Raw genomic sequence first — 19,433 nt, 5'->3', positions numbered from 1 at the left:
CACCCAAGTCCCGCACGAGGGCCTAGTTTCAGAGACCCCCTACCCTCAGCCTTCAAAAGCCTCAGTGTAGTCATCTGCTAAATGGGTGTGCCCATTCTACCTCAAGTGCATGTCTCTGTGTTAGTTTTAAGGACTTTAAGGAGATCAGAAACTTTGTGGGGTAGGTGTTGCCTTAGCGTCGCTTGCAAACAGGGACGAGAGCGGACTACAACTCCCATCCGGCTCCAGGGCCGCAACCGTCCCTAGCCCCTCTGGCCTGGCTAAGGGACAGACCACTGGCTGGGCCGCGCGGGAAGCTGCGGTAGGCTCCCTCTAGGTTAGTGTCTCATGAGGGTCTAGGTGGGGCTGGGACTAGATGGCACGGTGATCAGAGAAACTTTTTGCGACCCCCAACGGACCCCTCCAACCCCGCCCAGAAGTTACTTGTCGAGGCCCGCCCTCCCACTTCCTGAACGAGGGTCGGCCCCGCCCCCGTTCGCCTCCGCCTTCCCACCTTCACCTTTAGCCGCGACTCCCATTGGCCGGCGCGCACCTGCCCGTCCGTCGGGGGCGGGCTTGGAGGGCGGGGCGGGCGGCCAGGTGAAGGAGCGCGGGTGTAGACGGAGGAAGGTGACAGCGGGGAGGGCGGGAGGGAGGGGGGAAGCCGCGCTGAACGAGCCGCGGAACCACGGACTGACCGCCGGACGGACGGACGGGGCATGCGGGCGGCCTGGCTCTAGCCCGGGTTACGGGGCTCCAGCCGCAGCCATGGAGCAGCGGCTGCGTGCGCTGGAGCAGCTGGTACGGGGCGAGGCTGGTGGCAGTCCGGGGCTCGACGGCCTCCTAGATTTGCTGCTAGGGGTGCATCACGAGCTCAGCAGCGCCCCCCTGCGCCGGGAGCGTAACGTGGCGCAGTTTCTGAGCTGGGGTGAGTGGTCAGGGCAACACCTGGGAAGGGAGGCTGGAGGGACAACCTTGGAGCTCTGTGGCCCTAGACCTTTTCCCTGGGATGGCATACTCCAGAAACTTCCTCCTGAAGACGCACTAACTCCTTGCGCTGTATCTAACGCTTGCCATCGGATTCCACAGCCCACTCGCTCACCTGCATATTACCTCCAACTTCAACAGAGCCAAGGACATAATGTACACTACACACATACTCTAATTTCATTCCCAGCTACAGACCCCAGACGTGTTGCCAATACACATCTTTCACAACGGTCACCTACAGGATTCCTTGGTCACACGTCACAGCTCATACATACACTCATACCTACTCATACACGTCACACCCAGAACATACATTCAGGTGGACACCCGTTTTGTGTCACATAAACATACAGGCTTTTTAAATATCCTTTGTTCTTCAAGAGATGGGCACTTTGTTCCAGGACCCCTGTCACCTGTCTCACTCTGTCACACAGACACAAATCTTCATCCTTCACCTACAGACAAGTCTCCTTCAATCCCTAGCCCGGACTAAGAACCAACCTCAGTCCCTTTGGATGACTTGGGGTCTCATTAGAAGTGGATCTACACCCTTTCCTATTTGATTTCTTTGAATCCTTGGGAATGGCTGACCTAGGGTGACCCTAAACCCATTGTGGGCACTGGTGCCACCACAAGGGACACACCTGACTAGGCTTTGGTGGGGGAGGGCATAGGAATTGGGCCTGGAAAGTGGGGTGTTTGCCCAGTATTTGATCAAAATTCCTGGTGCTCTTGAGCTATGGGCAGGCACAAGGCTTGGCCTAGTATGGTTGGGGTCTACTGTCCTGTCATTTCTTTCTGGGGTGAGAAAGGGCCCTGCCCCTATTGCCTGCTTGTTTCTCTGTGACTCTTATGTGTTATACATGTGTCTGATTTGTCATCACTCCCACATGACACCGTTCCTGTGTGTGTACATTCAGCATGTGTGTGTGTTTACACATGTGTGTTTCTTCCTGCCTGCTTCTGGCACCTCTGCTTAGGACCCCAACATAGGGGACGTCTGTTGACATCTCCCGAGGTAACTCCAAGGCCGGGTGTGACTCATGCCTCTCCTGCCCCAACTTGTCCTTGCTCCTGCCCAGAGCCCCCACCCCTTCTGGCAAGACAAAGGTACTGGGCATCCTGTCCAGGAGGTTGGATCTGGGCACCAGGTTTAGCTTCTGTGGCTGGTGGTCGCCTCTAACAGCTCTACAGGCTGGTAGCTGCTCCTCCCTAGCTCCATGCATGAACCTGGGAAGAGACAATTAATTTCTGTAGTGAGGTTCCCACACCTCCCCCGCTGTGGGGGTTCTGCCTGATAAACCTGTGGAGCAGCTCTCTGTCCCACCCACAGGCCCGCCCAGCTGGCAGGGAATTTACCTCCTGGCAGGGGGAAACTGAGGCAAGGTGCCAGATCATAGGTGTCCCCCAATCCTCACTGGTCACTCCTGTCTTCATCAGGTCCCAAGACTCTGTGCCCTTCCCCCTGGCCTAAGGGCACTCCAGTTCTGGGGAGGGCCTGGGAGTGGCTGGACATGACCATTGTGGAGGTGGGGGGTGTAGACTGATTCTGGAGAAGGTTCCTGCCTGTGTAAAAGCCCCATCCAGAGAGAGAGGCAGGGCTCCAAGTGGCAGGGCTGTCAAGCCTGGAAGGAATCCTGTGTGCTCACACCCTCAGGTGCTGGCATTGGGCACCAGGTGAAGTTTTTGGCCCTGTTTGTGCGTCTTGTGAGCACCTGAGCAGACCGGTATCTGCCCCTGACCCAGGGGCCTCACTTGGGGAACGCAGAGCCTTTCTTTCTGGAGCACTGCAGAAATTATCCTCCCTGACCTCAGGGGCTGCCTCAGGCCTTGCCTCCATCCAGGTTGCTTTGTGCCTACAGGGTCCCCAGACCCAGGTCCACAGTTCCTGAAAGGCAGAGGAGCCTTTCTGGGGACAAAGAATGTCACCTATCCAGTTTCCCAGATAGGCCCCTGGGCTGGCCTTGAGGGGTCAAAGGCTGTGTACTGAGGGTGAGAGTGGTATCTTTATTGTCTCTAGGGTGATCTGGCTGTCAGGAAGGTTCTGAGGCCAGGTGGTCCACTGAGTCAGGCCCTGCTTCTGATTTGTCCCTGGGCTGGGTTGTCTCTGGGAAAGTGACCCCTGTCCTAATCTCATGGGAGTTTGAAAGGAAAAACCTGCTGTCGCTCTGTCCCCTCAGCCAGCCCCTTTGTAACAAAAGTGAAAGAGCTTCGGCTGCAGAGAGATGACTTTGAGATCTTGAAGGTGATTGGCAGAGGGGCCTTTGGGGAGGTAAGTAAGTCTGGGAGGGGGCTGTGAGGAGGAGGAGCCTTGCACCTGGTTTGGTCTAAACTAGGCCTTGCTTCATTTCCTCAGGTTGCTGTGGTGAGGCAGAGGGACAGTGGCCAGATTTTTGCCATGAAGATGCTGCATAAGTGGGAGATGCTGAAGAGGGCTGAGGTCAGTTTGGGGTCGAGTGTACCCTGCACATGGATAGGGGAAGGTATGTGTGCTGCCAGAAGAAGGGGCAGGGCATAGATGCTACTCTCAATAGTTACCTGTTTCCTACCCTTCACAGTAAAGGGGTTCTCCCCATTCTTTTTATGGAAATACTGAGGCCCACTACTAGGAAGCCTGGGTTCAGGTTTATCCAGGGCCTGGGATTGAGCAAAGCTGTTCCTTTGATCAGAGCCTCTGGGCTTTTGAGTCTTTCATTCCCTGATCTGGTAAAGGGGGATTCCTGGGAGCTGATCCCATTAAACCCCCTGCTCTCCAAACCTGTTTCAGACGGCCTGTTTCCGGGAGGAGCGAGATGTTCTAGTGAAGGGAGACAGCCGCTGGGTGACTGCTCTACACTATGCCTTCCAAGATGAGGAGTACCTGGTGAGGATCTTTGGGTAGTGGAGGAGCGTTGCCAGGGATAGAAGAAAGGGCCACTCTTCTAACATTTCCTGGCCCTATACCCTCCCTCCTGCTTAAGAGCTGGCCACCTCCTGAGCATGGAGGACACACCTTTTAATCCCTGCATTTGGGAAGAGGCAGGCAGATCTCTCTGAGTTCAAAGACAGCCTGTTCTACATAGTGAGTTCCAGGACAGCCAGAGCTACCTTGTAAGACCCTTCTCTCTCTCAAAAAAAAAAAAAAAAAAAAAAAGGAAAAGAAAGAGCTAGCCACTCTGAGTGCTCAGGGATGCTGCTCAGCCCTGTCTTCTCAGAGCCCCCTAAGAACCATTGTGAGGTCAACAGGTATCCTCATTCTGAGTCTGACTCTTGGCTCTGCACACTGCCCTCCAGTACCTGGTGATGGATTACTACGCTGGCGGGGACCTCCTCACACTGCTGAGCCGCTTTGAGGACCGCCTCCCACCTGAGCTGGCCCAGTTCTATCTGGCTGAGATGGTTCTGGCCATCCATTCCCTGCACCAGCTGGGCTATGTGCACAGGTGGGGTCCCAAGCTCTGTCACTTCCTGTTCTTCCCTAAAGCCCTCTGGTAGGGCTTGCCAGTGTGCCCATCTTACAGTTGAAGTCAGAGCTCAGAGCAGGTAAGCCCCTTGCCTCAAACCCACCCAACTCATGGTGCCAGAGGAGTGGTGTGTGACCCATTCAGGGGACATCTGACTCCTGCGTCCCCGATAGTGCACTTTGCAGCTCCTAGAATCAACAGTTGTCTTCACTAACTCTCACATGCACACACACAGAGACATGTATGAGCATGTACACACAGGAGATTGAATGTGTAACACAGGAGATTGTGTGAGTGTCTACACACACAGGAGCATGTGAGAGCATGCACATAGGACGAGAACATGCATGACCATGTACCCAGGACAGGAATATGTCCAAGCATGTACACACTCACATCTGAGCACACACACAGACCAAGCCCTCCATTCTTTCCCCTTCCCTCAGGGATGTCAAGCCTGACAACATCCTGTTGGACATGAACGGCCACATCCGCCTGGCAGACTTTGGCTCCTGCCTGCGTCTCAACAACAATGGCATGGTAAGGAGCCCACCTAGAACTGGAGCTGAGGATCCAGGCCAAGTGAGGGACGTTAGGTTCCAGGTAGGGGTGCCTGGAGAGTAGGGTACTGGGTCCAGTCCCGTGGCCTTATGGCACCAACATCCCTGACACAGGTGGATTCATCAGTTGCAGTTGGGACCCCGGACTACATCTCTCCTGAGATCCTACAGGCCATGGAGGAAGGCAAGGGCCACTACGGCCCACAGTGTGACTGGTGGTCACTAGGAGTCTGCGCCTATGAGCTGCTCTTTGGGGAAACACCCTTTTATGCAGAATCTCTGGTAGAAACCTACGGCAAGATCATGAACCACGAGGTCTGATTGGCCCCAGGCCCCCTATATTGTGTGATTGCCGGTAAATTCAGATCAATTGGGCTTCCAGACTGACCTGTACCCTCCTTTGACCCACAGGACCACCTCCAGTTCCCCTCTGATGTACCTGATGTACCTGCTAGTGCTCAGGACCTGATCCGACAGCTGCTGTGCCGTCAGGAGGAGCGGCTGGGTCGTGGTGGACTGGATGATTTCCGGAGCCACCCTTTCTTTGAAGGGGTTGATTGGGAGAGACTTGCAACCAGCACAGCCCCCTACATTCCTGAGCTTCGAGGGCCGATGGATACCTCCAACTTTGATGTGGATGATGATACCCTCAACCGTCCAGTGAGTGACAGATGTCTCTGCAAGAGGCTTGGCTTCACCCTCTGAGCTATGGGAACCTAGCCCAGATATTCTCTAGAGCAGTTGAAAGGCTGAGGCCCTGAAGCTTATGAGAGTTATAACTTAGTGTGGCTGCCTCACCTGCGTGATGGATTGTACTAAGTGAAAGACCTTTGGCCTTAGTTATCCTATTAACCAGAGTTCATGTACAGAAGGAAATTCCCTTAGTTGTTATCCTATTAACCAGAGTTCATGTGCAGAAGGAAATTCCCTGCAGCCTCTGGGAGACCTTGAATTCAAAGGCTCATGGTAGTTGTGGTTCCTTTTGATGGGGACTGTGTTATTCCCCAGGTATACACCCAAGTAAATGCCCAATTCATGGGCCTCTTCTGATTCTCACTTGGTCTGTGGCTCTGACTTTCCTTCCCACTTCTCAGGAGACGCTGCCACCATCCTCCCATGGGGCCTTCTCGGGCCACCACCTGCCATTCGTAGGCTTCACTTATACCTCAGGCAGGTGAGTCTGGTCCTCATTCCTGCTGGGAAACTAGGAACATGAGTGGCTCATTACAGCCCTGAGGGAAGGGACAAAATGGCTTCAGCATTTGATGGTCACTCCTCAGTTCTCTGTCCTCAGGGTCAACCAGAGTCATGGACAGCTATGCCTCTGGGACATGTGACTGTACTGTGTAACAGACTATTAAGTGTACTAGATTCATAGCAGAGACTGTGAAGAGCCTTTCCTGTCCAGCCTCACTGGCCTCTGCAAAAATGGGTGGGAGCATTGCTGCCTCAAATACCTTGGGTTGTCCTGAGACCCAAGAGAGGCACAGGTAGAAGGCATGCTCTGACAGGGCACCCTGAGGGCCATTTGGTATTGGGTGTAGAGCAGCAGGCTCATCTCACCTTGTTAACTTAGATGATTTCTTTCTTTACATTAGTTTATTTATTTGCTTAATATACCTCTATGCATTTGGGCGTGGTGTACTACAGTGCATTTGTAGAGGGCAGAGAACAGCTTTCAGGAGTCAGTCAGTTTTGTCCTTCCACCTTGTGGGTCCCAGGGATGGAATCAGGTGCTCAGGCTTGACAGCAGGCACCTTTAAGCAGCTGATGCAGCCCACTGGTGAGCCTTTGCATAAGCCTTGTTGATTTTGGTTGATTGCTTGGTTGGTTGGCTGTTTATTTTTAAAGACAGGGCTTCTCTGTGTAGTCCTGGCTGTCCTAGAACTTGATCTATACACAAGGCTGGCCTTAAGTTTAGAGATCCACCTGCCTCTGCCTCCAGAGTGCTGGGATTAAAGGTGTTCACTACTACTGCTGGGCAAGGCCTTAGTGTTACCTCCATTTTCCTATTAGAAAGCTGCAGTTTAGATATTACCCACTGCTGTCCAACGTCACTTGTATAGGCCCAAAGGCAGGTTGGAATCTAATGGGTCTCTTCTTATAATAGAGCTGAGGTCTGGGTCTGGAGTGATGCCACTGGGTGTTTTTTGAATGGATTAGTTCGTGAGGATGGTTTTCTGTCAACTGTGTTTCTTTGTGCCCTCTCAGCCCTATTGATGAAAAGAGCTCTGAACTAATGGCTGCCCCAGAGCGGAAGCTCCACCGTGTGGAGCAGATGAAAGTGGAGCTCAGCCAGAAGTGTCAAGGTACAGGGCAGCTGGGCAAGGCTGAGACTGCTAGGCCAGGGTGAGGGTAGATTGCTGCAGGCCTGGCTACTTACCCAGTGGCACTTCTCCTGCCAGAGGCCCTGCATGGCTCATTACAACCCCAGGAGCTGGTGCAGCTGCAGAAAGAAGTACAGGTTCTTCAGGAGAAACTGGCAGGTATCACTTTCATTTCCTGTTCCTAGAACAGCTTAGATCCTTCCTGGGTCCCAGCCCTGCCTCCTACTCTGTGTATGCTGTGTGATTGTGGGGAAGTAGACCCTCTCCCTGGCTGTGGAGTTGTTCTGTGTGCGAGTCTCAATGATTATTTCTGACAGAGACACTGAGGGACAGCAAGGCCTCCCTCTCACAGACTGATGGCCTCCATGCTAGAAGCCTAGCCCCAGACATCCAACTTCAACAGGAGAAGGACCGCCTGAAGCAGGTGAGCAGTAGATGAGGTCCGTGGTGACCTGGCTTTCCATGTCCCTGAGGTCAGTGCCCTGACTTGGCTTTGTCCTTCTTACCCTGGTCCTCAGGAACTGACTGAAGCTCAGGCAGCATTGCGAGTGCAGGATGCTGAACTGTGCCAAGCCCAGAGCCGGCAGGAAGAATTCCTGCAGAGGCTGTGGGAAGCCCAGGAGAGAGAGGCAGCTGCAGCCAGCCAGATCCAGGCCCTGAACTCCCAGCTGGAGGAAGCCTGGGTTGTCCGGAGAGAGGTTGGTGATGGTGGTGGGGAAGCAGCAAGTGGTTAGAAGTATTGGGAACCCATGTCTTTAGCGCCCTGTGTGGTTGGTTGTATTGGCAGGGCCTGGCGGTGAGATGGGTACCTGGGGTTCCCTGTGTTTGTCGCTAGATGAGTCTGTGAATCTGAATCTGTCAGAATGACACAAAGAGGGTTAGATGGACAGGGTTGGCATTACCTTGTCCCTGTGACCCATCATAGCTCGAAGGCCAGGTGACCACCCTGAGTCAGGAGGTGACGCGGCTCCAGGGACAATGTAAACAAGACTCTTCACAGGCCAAGGTATGGAGGCTTCTCCCCTTTGGCAGGAGACACTTCCCCTTAGATTCTCTGCCTTAGAGTTCTAGGAGCCAACCCTTGTCCCAGGGTGGGGTGGATCATGGGCTTCTCAAATCCCTGCTTTGCCCCCTCTCCACATTGTCAAGACCGTCCATGTAGCCCCTGAGACCAACGGCATAGGATCTCCTGAGGGTCAGTCTCAAGAGGCCCAGCTGAGGAAGGAAGTGGCTGCTCTGAGGGAGCAGCTGGAGCGTGCCTGCAACCAAGGGTGAGTGCACAGTAGGGGCAGCCAGGAGGGGACAGGCCAGCACTGGGCTTGGAGTCAACTCCATCTTCTCACCTTCTCCTCCCCAGGATCAGTGTTGGGAAAGAGGAGGTTCTGTGCCAACTGAAGGAGGAAAACCAGCGGCTGAGCCAGGAGCAGGAACGGGTGAGAGGGTAGACAGACAAGGAGACAGGCTGGGTGCCAGCAGGGTCAGGGCAGAGCTCCAGGGTCCCAGCTGCTGGACACACTGTAGCACATGGGTTTCTATAGGGTTCAGGGTGGTAGGTGATCTGTGGGGAGACCAGCATGGCATGGGCAACTGGTAGACATCCAGAGCTGCAAGGGCCACTGGGGACTAAGCCCACCGTCTTCTGTGGCCTCAGCTGGCAGGAGAGCTGGAGCTGGAGCTCCAGAGCAAACAGCGTTTGGAAGGTGAACGGCGTGAGACTGAGAGCAACTGGGAGGCTCAGATCGCTGACATCCTCAGCTGGTAGGTACCATGGTGCCTGGTGGGGCCCGGGCATGGCTGAGGAGCCAGACCATCACATACGGCCCATTCCTGTTTAGGGTGAATGATGAGAAGGTCTCTAGAGGCTACCTGCAGGCCTTGGCTACTAAGATGGCTGAGGAACTGGAGTCCTTGAGGAATGTGGGCACCCAAACACTCCCTACCCGGCCTCTGGTGAGCCCTGTGTATATAAGCCATGGCATATGTGTGCTTATGAGAACCTCTCTATCATGTGGGTCCCCAGGGATTGAACTCAAGTTGCCTGCTTTGGCAGCATACCTCTGCCTTCTGAGCCTTCTAGCCATCCCCCAAAGCTCCAGGTTTATGCTGAGGGGTGAGGAGAGTTGGGTCTTTGAGTCTGGCCAGGCGACATACGAGGCATGTGCTCCAGTGGGAAGGACAGAGGGAGGAGTCTCTGAAGCTGTCAGTCCCAGAGAGCATCTTACAGGGGTATCCTTGGTTGTTCCCAGGACCACCAGTGGAAGGCTCGGAGGCTGCAGAAGATGGAGGCCTCAGCCCGGCTTGAGCTTCAGTCAGCACTAGAAGCTGAGATCCGTGCCAAGCAGGGTCTGCAGGAGCAGCTGACGCAGATGCAGGAGGCTCAGCGGCAGAATGAACGGTGAGACCATGGGTGGATACTACAGGAGTGGAGTTCATTCAGAGGCCTGTGGCGAGCCATTGCCCTCTTCCCCCAGCCGCCTGCAGGAGACTGAGAAGCAAAGGCAGGCCCTGCAGCAGGAGGTGGATGCACTACAGGAGGAACTTCAGGCTCGAGGACCGGGGGGTTAGTGCCTACCCTGGAGCCAATCCCCAATGCCAGTCTCATGAATACTAGGGAGCTCCCATGACAGCTGTGCTTAGATGAGAGAAATCCGTCTCTCCCACCAGGACCTATCTGTCACTCAGCACTTACTGAACACTGCTCAGTGCCACACTCCCCCAGATCCCACCTATAGCTTGAGGTGGGAACCGAGGCCCACCCACCCATGATACCTTAGTCCCAGGGCAACAGCCTCACTTTTACCCTCTGTCTACAGATTCCAAGCCCTCTACCTCCCTCATCCCTCTCTTGTCCTTCTGGAATACAGAGGTAAGATCCAGGTAGAGGGACTAGTTAGGGAGGAGTCCTGGTAAGAAACATGGTTGCCCTGACTTCCTTCCCTCTTTGTTCATCCCCAGAAGGATTCTGCCAAGGACCCTGGCAATTCAGGAGAGGCTCCACGGTCTGTAGCTGAAGCAGAGCTGAGGCCAGAGGGCCGTCGCAGTTTGCGCATGGGGGTGAGGATCAGCGCAGGCCCTCAGGCAGGGCTGGGTTCTTGGCCCATTCCCTCCTCACTCACTCATTCATTTTCTGCAGAGTGTGTTCCCCAGGGTGCCTGCTGCCACCACTACCCCTGCAGAAGGTCCTCCTGCTAAGGTCAGTGGCCAGAGGGGCAGGAGAATGGTATACCAAGCGGTTAAGCCCTTCCCCATAATCTTTGGAACCCTAGTGGGACTGGGTCCCTATCAGGCTGTTTTGAAGGTTGTGCTGGTGCTGGTTTTCTGACATGGCCTCCCAGGTGCTCAGAGTTGACACTGCAGACTGGCTCAGCCTCTTGGCCGCCTGGCCCTTTGCGATGGTGCACACAGGTGCTGGGAGGCGCTGGAGGGTTGTTGACTGAATGTGTTCCTTCACAGCCCGGCTCCCACATACTGCGTCCCCGGAGTTTTCCATCCCCTACCAAGTGTCTCCGCTGCACTTCACTGATGCTGGGCCTGGGCCGCCAGGGCCTGGGGTGTGACAGTAAGAACCCGTCTCCTTCAGGTTCCCCTCTCACCATAGCCCCTGGACATGACCCTGAACCCTGCCCTCCCACCCCAAGCGCTGTTCTCAAACTGACAGCACCCACATCTCTTAGCAAATTCCCTTACTTAGTTCCTCCTTTCTCACTTGATGGCAATGGGTGGCAGTTCAGGTGTCATCAGCCCCAAGGGAGCTGTCTGGGAAGGCTCAGGCTGCCTGACCAGCTTCATCCCTTCCAAACTCTCCCTCTCTCTACAGCCTGTGGCTACTTCTGCCACTCAACTTGTGCGTCACAAGCTCCACCCTGCCCTGTGCCCCCTGAACTCCTACGCACAGCTCTGGGGGTGCACCCTGAAACAGGCACAGGCACTGCCTATGAGGGCTTCCTGTCGGTGAGCTGTGGCTGAGGGCTGAGGAGGATGGGCACGGGAGCTGAGGACCTGTGCAGCCCTCCATGCCTGTCTTCCCATTAGGTACCGCGGCCTTCAGGTGTCCGTCGGGGCTGGCAGCGGGTGTATGCTGCTCTCAGTGACTCCCGCCTGTTGCTGTTTGATGCTCCTGACCCTCGAGGCAGCCTGGCCAGTGGGGTCCTCCTTCAGGCCTTGGATCTGAGGTAGGTACCAGACAGTCGTGTACAGGATGAGTCATGGGTAGTGAGAAGTTCACTGAGGAGCAGTATGGTGTCTCATGTGTCCTTTGTACCTTCCAGAGATCCCCAGTTCTCAGCCACCCCTGTCTTGGCCCCAGATGTCATCCATGCCCAATCCAAGGATCTGCCACGCATCTTTAGGGTGAGCGCTCAGGGCAGGATGGACCCAACCTCCATCTCTCTTCCCTGTGCTGACCCTCTGTCCCTCTGTCAGCCACCTCACTGCCACATGCTGTCTGTCCATAGACACCTCACCATGAGCTTGCCACATAGCAATCTGGCTATTTCCTGTTTTGTTTAAAACCCTTGGATGGCTTCCCAGTACCCTCAGGAGGCTCTCAATACTCCGAGGCCACCTAGCATTTGAACCTGCAAGTGTCCTCAGCCTTCTACCCTGGAGTCCCTAGCTACTCTGGCCATGCCTTGTTCCTTCTAGCCTTGCGTTCATGTGTAAGTCCTCAGTCTCATTCTCTGTACAGAACTGCCAGCACCCTCAGGCCAGTACCGTGTCCCTAGGGTCACTAACACTGGGTGGTGGGCTTGTCCTCTAGGCAGTCAGACTCATCCTCTTGGCTTACTTTAGGGATTCTACTCTGCATTCCTACAATGTTACCTTTCCTGTGATGGTGCCATCACTATGCTCAGGAGTTGCCGTTGCTCGCCTGACACCCTGTCTGGCCCACTCTCTGCCTAGCACTACTAGCTCAGTGCTAATAAGCATCAGTAGGTAAAGGATGAAACGCTGGCTCTTGGTTGTAGCCCTCCTGCCTGACTTCCTATCCACAGGTGACAGCTTCCCAGTTGACAGTGCCACCAACCACATGTACTGTGCTGCTGCTGGCAGAGAATGAGGGGGAACGGGAGCGTTGGCTTCAGGTGCTGGGTGAGCTTCAGCGGCTGCTACTGGATGCCCGTCCAAGGCCCCGACCAGTATACACGCTCAAGGAGGCCTACGACAATGGGTTGCCGCTGCTGCCTCATACGCTCTGTGCTGCTATTATTGGTAAGTCCTGTGTTGAAGGGATGTTACTCTTGAGTGGCCTGGAGAAGGTCAGGCCTGTAGGGAGGTACTGGCCTAGACTAGTCACAAATGCAATAACCATTCTCCTAGCCACAAGCTGTGGGTTCCACCTTGCATAGGCGCATAGCCCTCCTCCCTGTATTGTCATGAGCCAGACAGCCTGGCTTCTTGACACTTCATATCTGTGGGTTCTGGTTCTCTCTTTTGTTGTTGTTTTGTTTTGTTTTTTTTGAGACAGGATCTCTCTATATAGCCCTGGCTATCAGGGAACTCACTAGATGATGTTGGCCTGGAACTCAGAGATTTGCCTGCCTCTGCCTCTAAAGTACCAGGGGGCTAAAGGTGTGCATTGCCACGCCCAGCTGGTTTTTCGTTTTCTAAGAGAATCCAAATAAGTGGAAGGAACAGAGGTTTTAGGGAGAAACAGAGTGACCTGGGAAACTGAGGCAGAAGGCTTCAGAGTTTAAAGACACCTTGAGGTGAGCTACATATGGAGACCTTGTTTCAGAAAACCCAACACACCAGGCATGGCTTGGTGCATGCGTATATTCCCTGCATGTGTAGAACAAACAGAAGGATCAGTTGTTCGGTTCATCCTTAGCTTCAACCAACCAACCAAACAAACAAACAATAAACTGGGCTGAGTGCTGTCCCAGTGGTGAAGAGCACTGGCTGCTCCTCCAGAGGACCTGGGCTCAATTCCCAGCACCCACCAGAATATTCTGTCCTCTACTAGCACCAGGCCCACACAGGATGCACACACATACATGCAGGAAAAGCACACGTACACATAAGATAATTTCCTGAAAAAATGTGCACAAATACACAAACGAGTTGGACTTGGGAGCAGTGCCACACAAATCTGTAAATCCAGCACTGGAGAGGGGTAACAGGAGGATGAGAGTTCAAAGCCAGCTTCATCCATGTAGTGAATCAAGTGCAGCCTGAACTATAAGATCCTGCTTCAATAAAACAACACTAACAACCAAACGGGAGGATTACGTCAGACTCATGCCAGCTCGAGCTGGCTACATAGTGAACTGTAGGCCAGCCTGGCTATGGCCGTCTCCACAGAAAGACAAATGAGGCTCCATTGACTTTCTTCCTGGTAGCTGGTGAGCAAGGGGGTTGGTGCAGAGTTGTCTAGGGTTCACCAACTTTGGAGTCTGAGCCCCAGTAAGGGCTCTCCCTTCATAACTGACAACAGGGAAAGGGACAGGAAGCAGAGCTCTCTGACTTCCTCCTGCAGCTGAGCCCCTGAGCCAGCTCCAGCTTGCAGGTACTCTGGTCAGGGTTCACAGCAGAGACTGTGGGTCCCCTGGGTCAGTTAGGAACCAGAGATAAGAGAGTGAGGCTTACCCAGAATCCTACAACTAAAGGGAGTGGCTCTCAACCCTGAGCCCATTCCAGAGCCCTTCCACATTAGAGCCAGTATAAACTGAGCAAGAAGGGCCTAAGGATGGGCTGAGTCAGCAATGTGTGGACAGGTGACACCTCTGACCTCTGACCTCTCTTTCTCTATCAGACCAAGAGCGCCTTGCCCTGGGCACTGAGGAAGGGTTGTTTGTGATCCATCTTCACAGCAATGGTACCAGAAGGCTGGGCCTGGGTGAGTGTGGGTCTGGGCAGCACAGACAGCTGTTGCTTCTTACCCACCTGCTCCTCTCTCCTGCCTGCACCACAGACATCTTCCAGGTGGGAGACTGCCGCCGGGTGCAGCGGTTGACTGTGAGCTCTGCTGCTGGCCTGCTGGTCGTGCTCTGTGGCCGTGGTCCCAGTGTGCGCCTCTTCACCCTGGCCGAACTGGAGAGTGCTGAGGTGGCAGGTGCCAAGATCCCTGAATCCCGAGGCTGTCAGGCTTTGGTGGCCGGGCGCATCCTGCAGGCCCGGACTCCAGTGCTCTGTGTAGCAGTCAAACGCCAAGTTCTCTGTTACCAGCTGGGCCCAGGACCAGGGCCCTGGCAGCGCCGCATCCGAGAGCTGCAAGCACCAGCTCCCGTGCAGAGCCTGGGGTTGCTGGGTGACCGGCTCTGTGTGGGTGCTGCAGGCACCTTCACTCTCTACCCGCTGCTCAATGAGGCTGCACCCTTAGCGCTGGGGACTGGACTGGTGGCCGAGGAGCTGCCAGCATCCCGTGGGGGCCTGGGTGAGGCACTGGGTGCTGTGGAGCTCAGCCTCAGTGAGCTTCTGCTGCTCTTCGCCACTGCTGGTGTCTACGTGGATGGCGCTGGCCGCAAGTCACGAAGCCACGAGCTCCTGTGGCCAGCGGCACCCACTGGCTGGGGTAAGGCTGGTAGAGGGCCTGGCAGGGTGGGGTCAGGCACCGGGTGTCCTTTGACCGTATTGTGTCCTGAGTAGCTTGCTTAGGGCTGTCCTCATTCTGTTCTCTACCTGGCCAACTTGAGTGGCAGCTTCAGCCAGGCAGTGAGCAGCTCTGTAAGCGACCGTCATGTCCCAAGTGCTGCCTTTGATTCCCTCCCCCCCACTCCTGCGCTCTGACCCCTCATGCCACATCCTGGTTCAGACCTGTATTCTGGGTCTTGTCATCCGTTTGGTGACTGCTTTTGTGCACTGTGACCTGTGGAACAGGCTAGGGTTGGCTCCTTCAGCCAGCCTGGGCAGGCACACCCCGGGAGCTGTGCTTGTTGAGAATGAACAGTGGGAGGCATGGGCTGGTGTGGTCACTTGTAGCCGATGTGATGGGCTGGAGGAAGGAAGGGGGACAGTGTCCTTTATGAACGGAGGCTCATCTGTGGTGAGACCTGGGGTTAAGTGTAGACCGCCCTGGCCGTGTCTCCTGTTCCTCACCAGCTGTATGACCTTGACCATTATTTTGCTCTGAGATTTCCATTACCTCATCTAATGTCCAAGATCAGGGTGATTATAGTACCTGCTCCTACCTGGAGCTGCCGGAGAGTTAAGAGAGGACAAACATGTCAAGCATTTGCAACTGTGTGGGCATGTAGTGAGGGCTGGTGATTACCTCATCTGTTATGGAGTTGGGCGGGGCAGGCTTCTCTGTAGGACAGAGGAAACAGGCTCAGAGAGGTACCTGACTTCCCCCGGGCTACACAGTACAGGCTGTTTCCCACCTACAGGTTACACAGCACCCTACCTAACAGTGTTCAGTGAGAACTCCATTGATGTGTTTGATGTGAGGAGGGCAGAATGGGTCCAGACTGTGCCACTCAAGAAGGTGACGGTCAACCCAAGCAGGGGGTGGGGTGGGGTGGGGTGACATGGCCTGACCTCTGTTTTCTGCCTCAGGTAAGACCCCTGAATCCAGAAGGTTCCTTGTTCCTCTATGGCACCGAGAAGGTCCGCCTGACCTACCTCAGGAATCCATTGGCAGGTGAGGGAGTATATGCCTGCCTCCGTCTGTGTGTGTTCACCTCTGTGCAAGTGTGAGCCTGTGCACTGGCCGGCTGGGACATGTGAGCACCTCCCCGGCTCCCTGATTTTCCACAGAGAAGGATGAGTTTGACATTCCCGACCTCACGGACAACAGCCGGCGCCAGCTGTTCCGCACCAAGAGCAAGCGCCGCTTCTTCTTCCGGGTGTCTGAGGAGCTGCGACAGCAGCAGCGCAGGTGCTCGCCGTGCTGTGGCTATGGCTGCTGGGTGGGACTTTGTACTCTTGAGGGCGGGGTGAGGTTTGCAACCCTGCTCCTTACACCCCCTCTGCCTGCAGGGAGATGCTGAAGGACCCTTTTGTGCGCTCCAAGTTCATCTCACCGCCCACCAACTTCAACCACCTGGTACACGTGGGCCCTACAGAGGGAAGGCCCAGCACCAGGGATGGGACCCGGGTGAGTCCCCTGGAGCCAACCACAAAACTCCCTGTAGTAGGTGATCCAATCACAGGCTTCTGTTGATTGCTTGGCTGCTGAGGCAGATGACTCATCCCTCAGACACCCAGACCTCAGTACTTCCATGCCAGAAGCTGAGTTCCCATGGTGCACACTTCCTGGTCCCAGCCCTTCTGCACTGTCCCCACAGGCTCAGGAGCGGAAGAGCAGAGGTGCCCGAAACTCTGGCCCACAGCGGCCCCACAGCTACTCAGAGGCATTTCGGCGTCCAGTGTCCATGGGCAGTGATGGCCTCCCTGGAGAAACAGACCCTCGTAAGGGCAATCCTGCATCCTCTAGTAATTGCACGTCTCCTCCCTTACCACTCCTGAGCCCTTAGATCTGACCCAAGCATTTTGTGCTTCTGTCTCCCTACTCCTGCCAGTAGTGAAGAGGAAACCTTGGACATCTCTGTCCAGTGAATCAGTGTCCTGCCCCCAGGGGTCCCTAAGCCCTGCAGCATCCCTGATACAGGTGAGCCAATGGGTGGGGCTTTCCCTCCCCTACCCAAAGTTTAGGCATTTTCTGGGTAAGCTCTGCATTGGGTCAGGTAACGGTCACCTCTGAGACAGGTGGGGTCATCTGCAACTCTGGGCTCTTCAAGCCCTTGCTGTATGCTCCAGTCAGGGAGGACCAGTCGTGTCCCCATGTTCCCCTCCCCCCCAGCTTGTGAGAAAAAGACCTCTGTGCCTTTTCCCATCCAACTTTCTGTTCTTCCCTCCAGGTCTCAGAATGGCCCCGAAGTCTCCCTCCAGATCCTGAGTCAGAGGGCTCCCCCTGATGCCCTCTGGCAGTGCCCACCCCATTCCCAAGACAGAAGGAATGAGGAAGCAAAGAGCTTACAGGATGCCATACTCCGGCTGGTCCGGGACATGTTGAAATTCAGACTCAGGGAGAGCCTGGGTGGAGGGCGAAGAGCAAGGCACGCCTGGGTCCTCAGGAGTCTGGCTCCTTGCCCTATTCCTACTATTCCCCTGGGCTTCCATCACAGGCCTACACTGGCCTCTGGGAGTGCCATGGCTCTGCTGCCCAGGGAAGATTGTGCCAAAGCTGTGCTTCATAGGGAAGTTTGTTAGGAGTCAGGATGAGGAGTGGACCCAGGGGAGTATGCTGGCGTCTTGTCTGTGCAGCCTGCCCAGGCTCAGGCTGATGGAGCATGTGAGGTCTCCGCTCAGGGTCATGCTGGACTATGGGCTCTGATTAACAGGGAAAGGCTCGAAAAGAGGGAATGAGGTAAGTGAGAGAGGAGAGAAGAAGGCGAGGGAGCAAATGCAGCAGAAGAGGAAGTGACATAGTCAGGAGATGGATGCTAACTGAGAAAGAGAAGGACAAGTCACTTAATGAGGAGGATGCTGGAGAGACAGGAGGGGAAGAGAAAGGTGAGTGAGGATGGAGAGACAGAGGGGAGGAGGGAGTGTGAGCGAGGATGGACAGACAGAAGGGGAGGAGGGGAGTGAGCCAGGGAAAAACCCAGACCCTGGAGCTTTTCTCTAGGGTGGGGCTTGGGATTGAGAACAGGACTATTGCTAGCTTATCCGTCCAGGAAATATGGTTCCTAGGCAGGGAGGGGATGGGAGGGTATTTATAAGGGCTTCTTGGTGGGAGACAGAAGATAGACCCTGTGGGGACCTAAATATCTCCAGACCCACTTTGGCCCTTCCCAGCAAGGAGGGTCCTTTTCTGGAAGCTTCAACCAAGTGTATTAGGGGAACATAGGGGGCATTTTATTATTGATCACAGTCATTATTATTGTTATTATATTGCTATTTTTATTGAACCTCACCCTGCTACAGTGTAGGGAGTGAAAGAAGTATTTATCTCTTTAAACGCCACATTCCCGGGAGGGATGGGCTCTGATGCTTCAAGATGTGGCAAGAAACAATAAAGCCAACTTTATAAGCCTGGCCTCCCTGCCTGGGTCTGTCTTGCTGTGCAAAACTGGGAGTGGAGGAGAAGGAGGGATGGTGCGGATCGTGGACAGCTAAGAGCTGGGCCTCTGTGTGCATGTGTATGCATGCCCTCAGCAAGACCACAGGGGCAACTTCAGATGGTCTTCAGGAGCTGTGATTTCGGGTGGATTTTTTTGTTGTTGCTTGGTTCATTGGTTGGTTTTGGTTGCTGTCTATGTTTTTGTTTTAGAGACAGAATCCTAATGAAGTGCCTCTGGTGGCTAGCCTGGAACTCAGCATATAGACCAGGGTCACCTCATAATGACTCAAAATGAGATATCCCTGCCTCTGATAGAACTAAAGATGTGTGCTACCACACCCAGCCATATTGGGTTTTGAGGTAGGATCATTCCTTATCCTTGGGGTTGGTAGCATAGGCTGGCGTGCCAAACCATCCTAGGAATCTGTTTTCCCTCTGAAGAGCTGGGATTGTAAGATATGCCACCATGCCCTCCTTTCTCACCTGTGTCCAGGGACCAGACTCAGGTTCTCATGCACAGAGCATTTTACCAATTGAGCATTTCCCAGGCTCCTGGCCTATATCTCAAAGAATCAGATGACATTGGTTAAGAGCACCAATTGCTCTTCCAAAAGATCTGGGTTCAATTTCCAGCAATCACACGGTGCTTCACAACCATCAATAATAACATTCCCTGGAAATCTGTTTTCTGACCTCCAGGTACCAGGCACACACATGGTACACTTACATGCAGACAAAACACTCCTATGCATAAAATAAAAATAAACCTTTTAGCCATGGCAGTGGTACATACCTTTAATTCCAGCACTCAGGAGGCAGAGGCAGCTGGTCTATAGAATGAGTTTCAGGACAGCCAGGGCTACACAGAGAAACCCCACCTCACTAGATAGATAGATAGATAGATAGATAGATAGATAGATAGATAGATAGATAGATAGACAGATAGACAGATAGACAGACAGACAGGTCTTTAAAAAAAGATAGATAGATAGACAGGTCTTTAAAAAAAGAATCAGATGACATGTTCAAATAGGGTAAATGGGTACAGTTTGGTAATGAAAGGATGACTTACAGGTGTGTAAACAGTGTTAGGGACCCTCACCAGGAGAGGGGTACCCCAGAATCTTAG

At 54.3% G+C, this 19,433-nt stretch overlaps 1 protein-coding gene across 1 annotated transcript; it reads left to right on the top strand.

Annotated features, from left to right (window-relative positions):
* Nucleotides 1–747: 747 nt before the first annotated feature.
* Nucleotides 748–17,733, top strand: CDC42BPG (CDC42 binding protein kinase gamma; the record flags this gene model as incomplete). Its single annotated transcript, XM_080913471.1, has 37 exons — nt 748–907; nt 3,150–3,241; nt 3,326–3,409; nt 3,737–3,832; nt 4,243–4,391; nt 4,859–4,952; nt 5,087–5,287; nt 5,384–5,632; nt 6,067–6,146; nt 7,184–7,281; nt 7,378–7,458; nt 7,617–7,723; nt 7,818–7,997; nt 8,225–8,305; nt 8,449–8,570; nt 8,657–8,732; nt 8,951–9,057; nt 9,135–9,249; nt 9,546–9,694; nt 9,771–9,859; nt 10,113–10,165; nt 10,255–10,353; nt 10,433–10,492; nt 10,753–10,858; nt 11,117–11,250; nt 11,332–11,471; nt 11,568–11,649; nt 12,294–12,510; nt 14,054–14,116; nt 14,213–14,812; nt 15,627–15,724; nt 15,796–15,880; nt 15,997–16,117; nt 16,219–16,336; nt 16,527–16,650; nt 16,761–16,849; nt 17,100–17,733. The coding sequence occupies 37 exons, from the start codon at nt 748–750 to the stop codon at nt 17,154–17,156; spliced, it is 4,656 nt and encodes a 1,551-aa protein (XP_080769597.1). The 3' UTR covers nt 17,157–17,733.
* Nucleotides 17,734–19,433: the final 1,700 nt, after the last annotated feature.

The sequence above is a fragment of the Micromys minutus genome (assembly GCF_963924665.1).
Source record: "Micromys minutus genome assembly, chromosome: 2".
NCBI lineage: Eukaryota > Metazoa > Chordata > Mammalia > Rodentia > Muridae > Micromys > Micromys minutus.
This window is presented reverse-complemented; position numbering and strand designations above follow the sequence as displayed.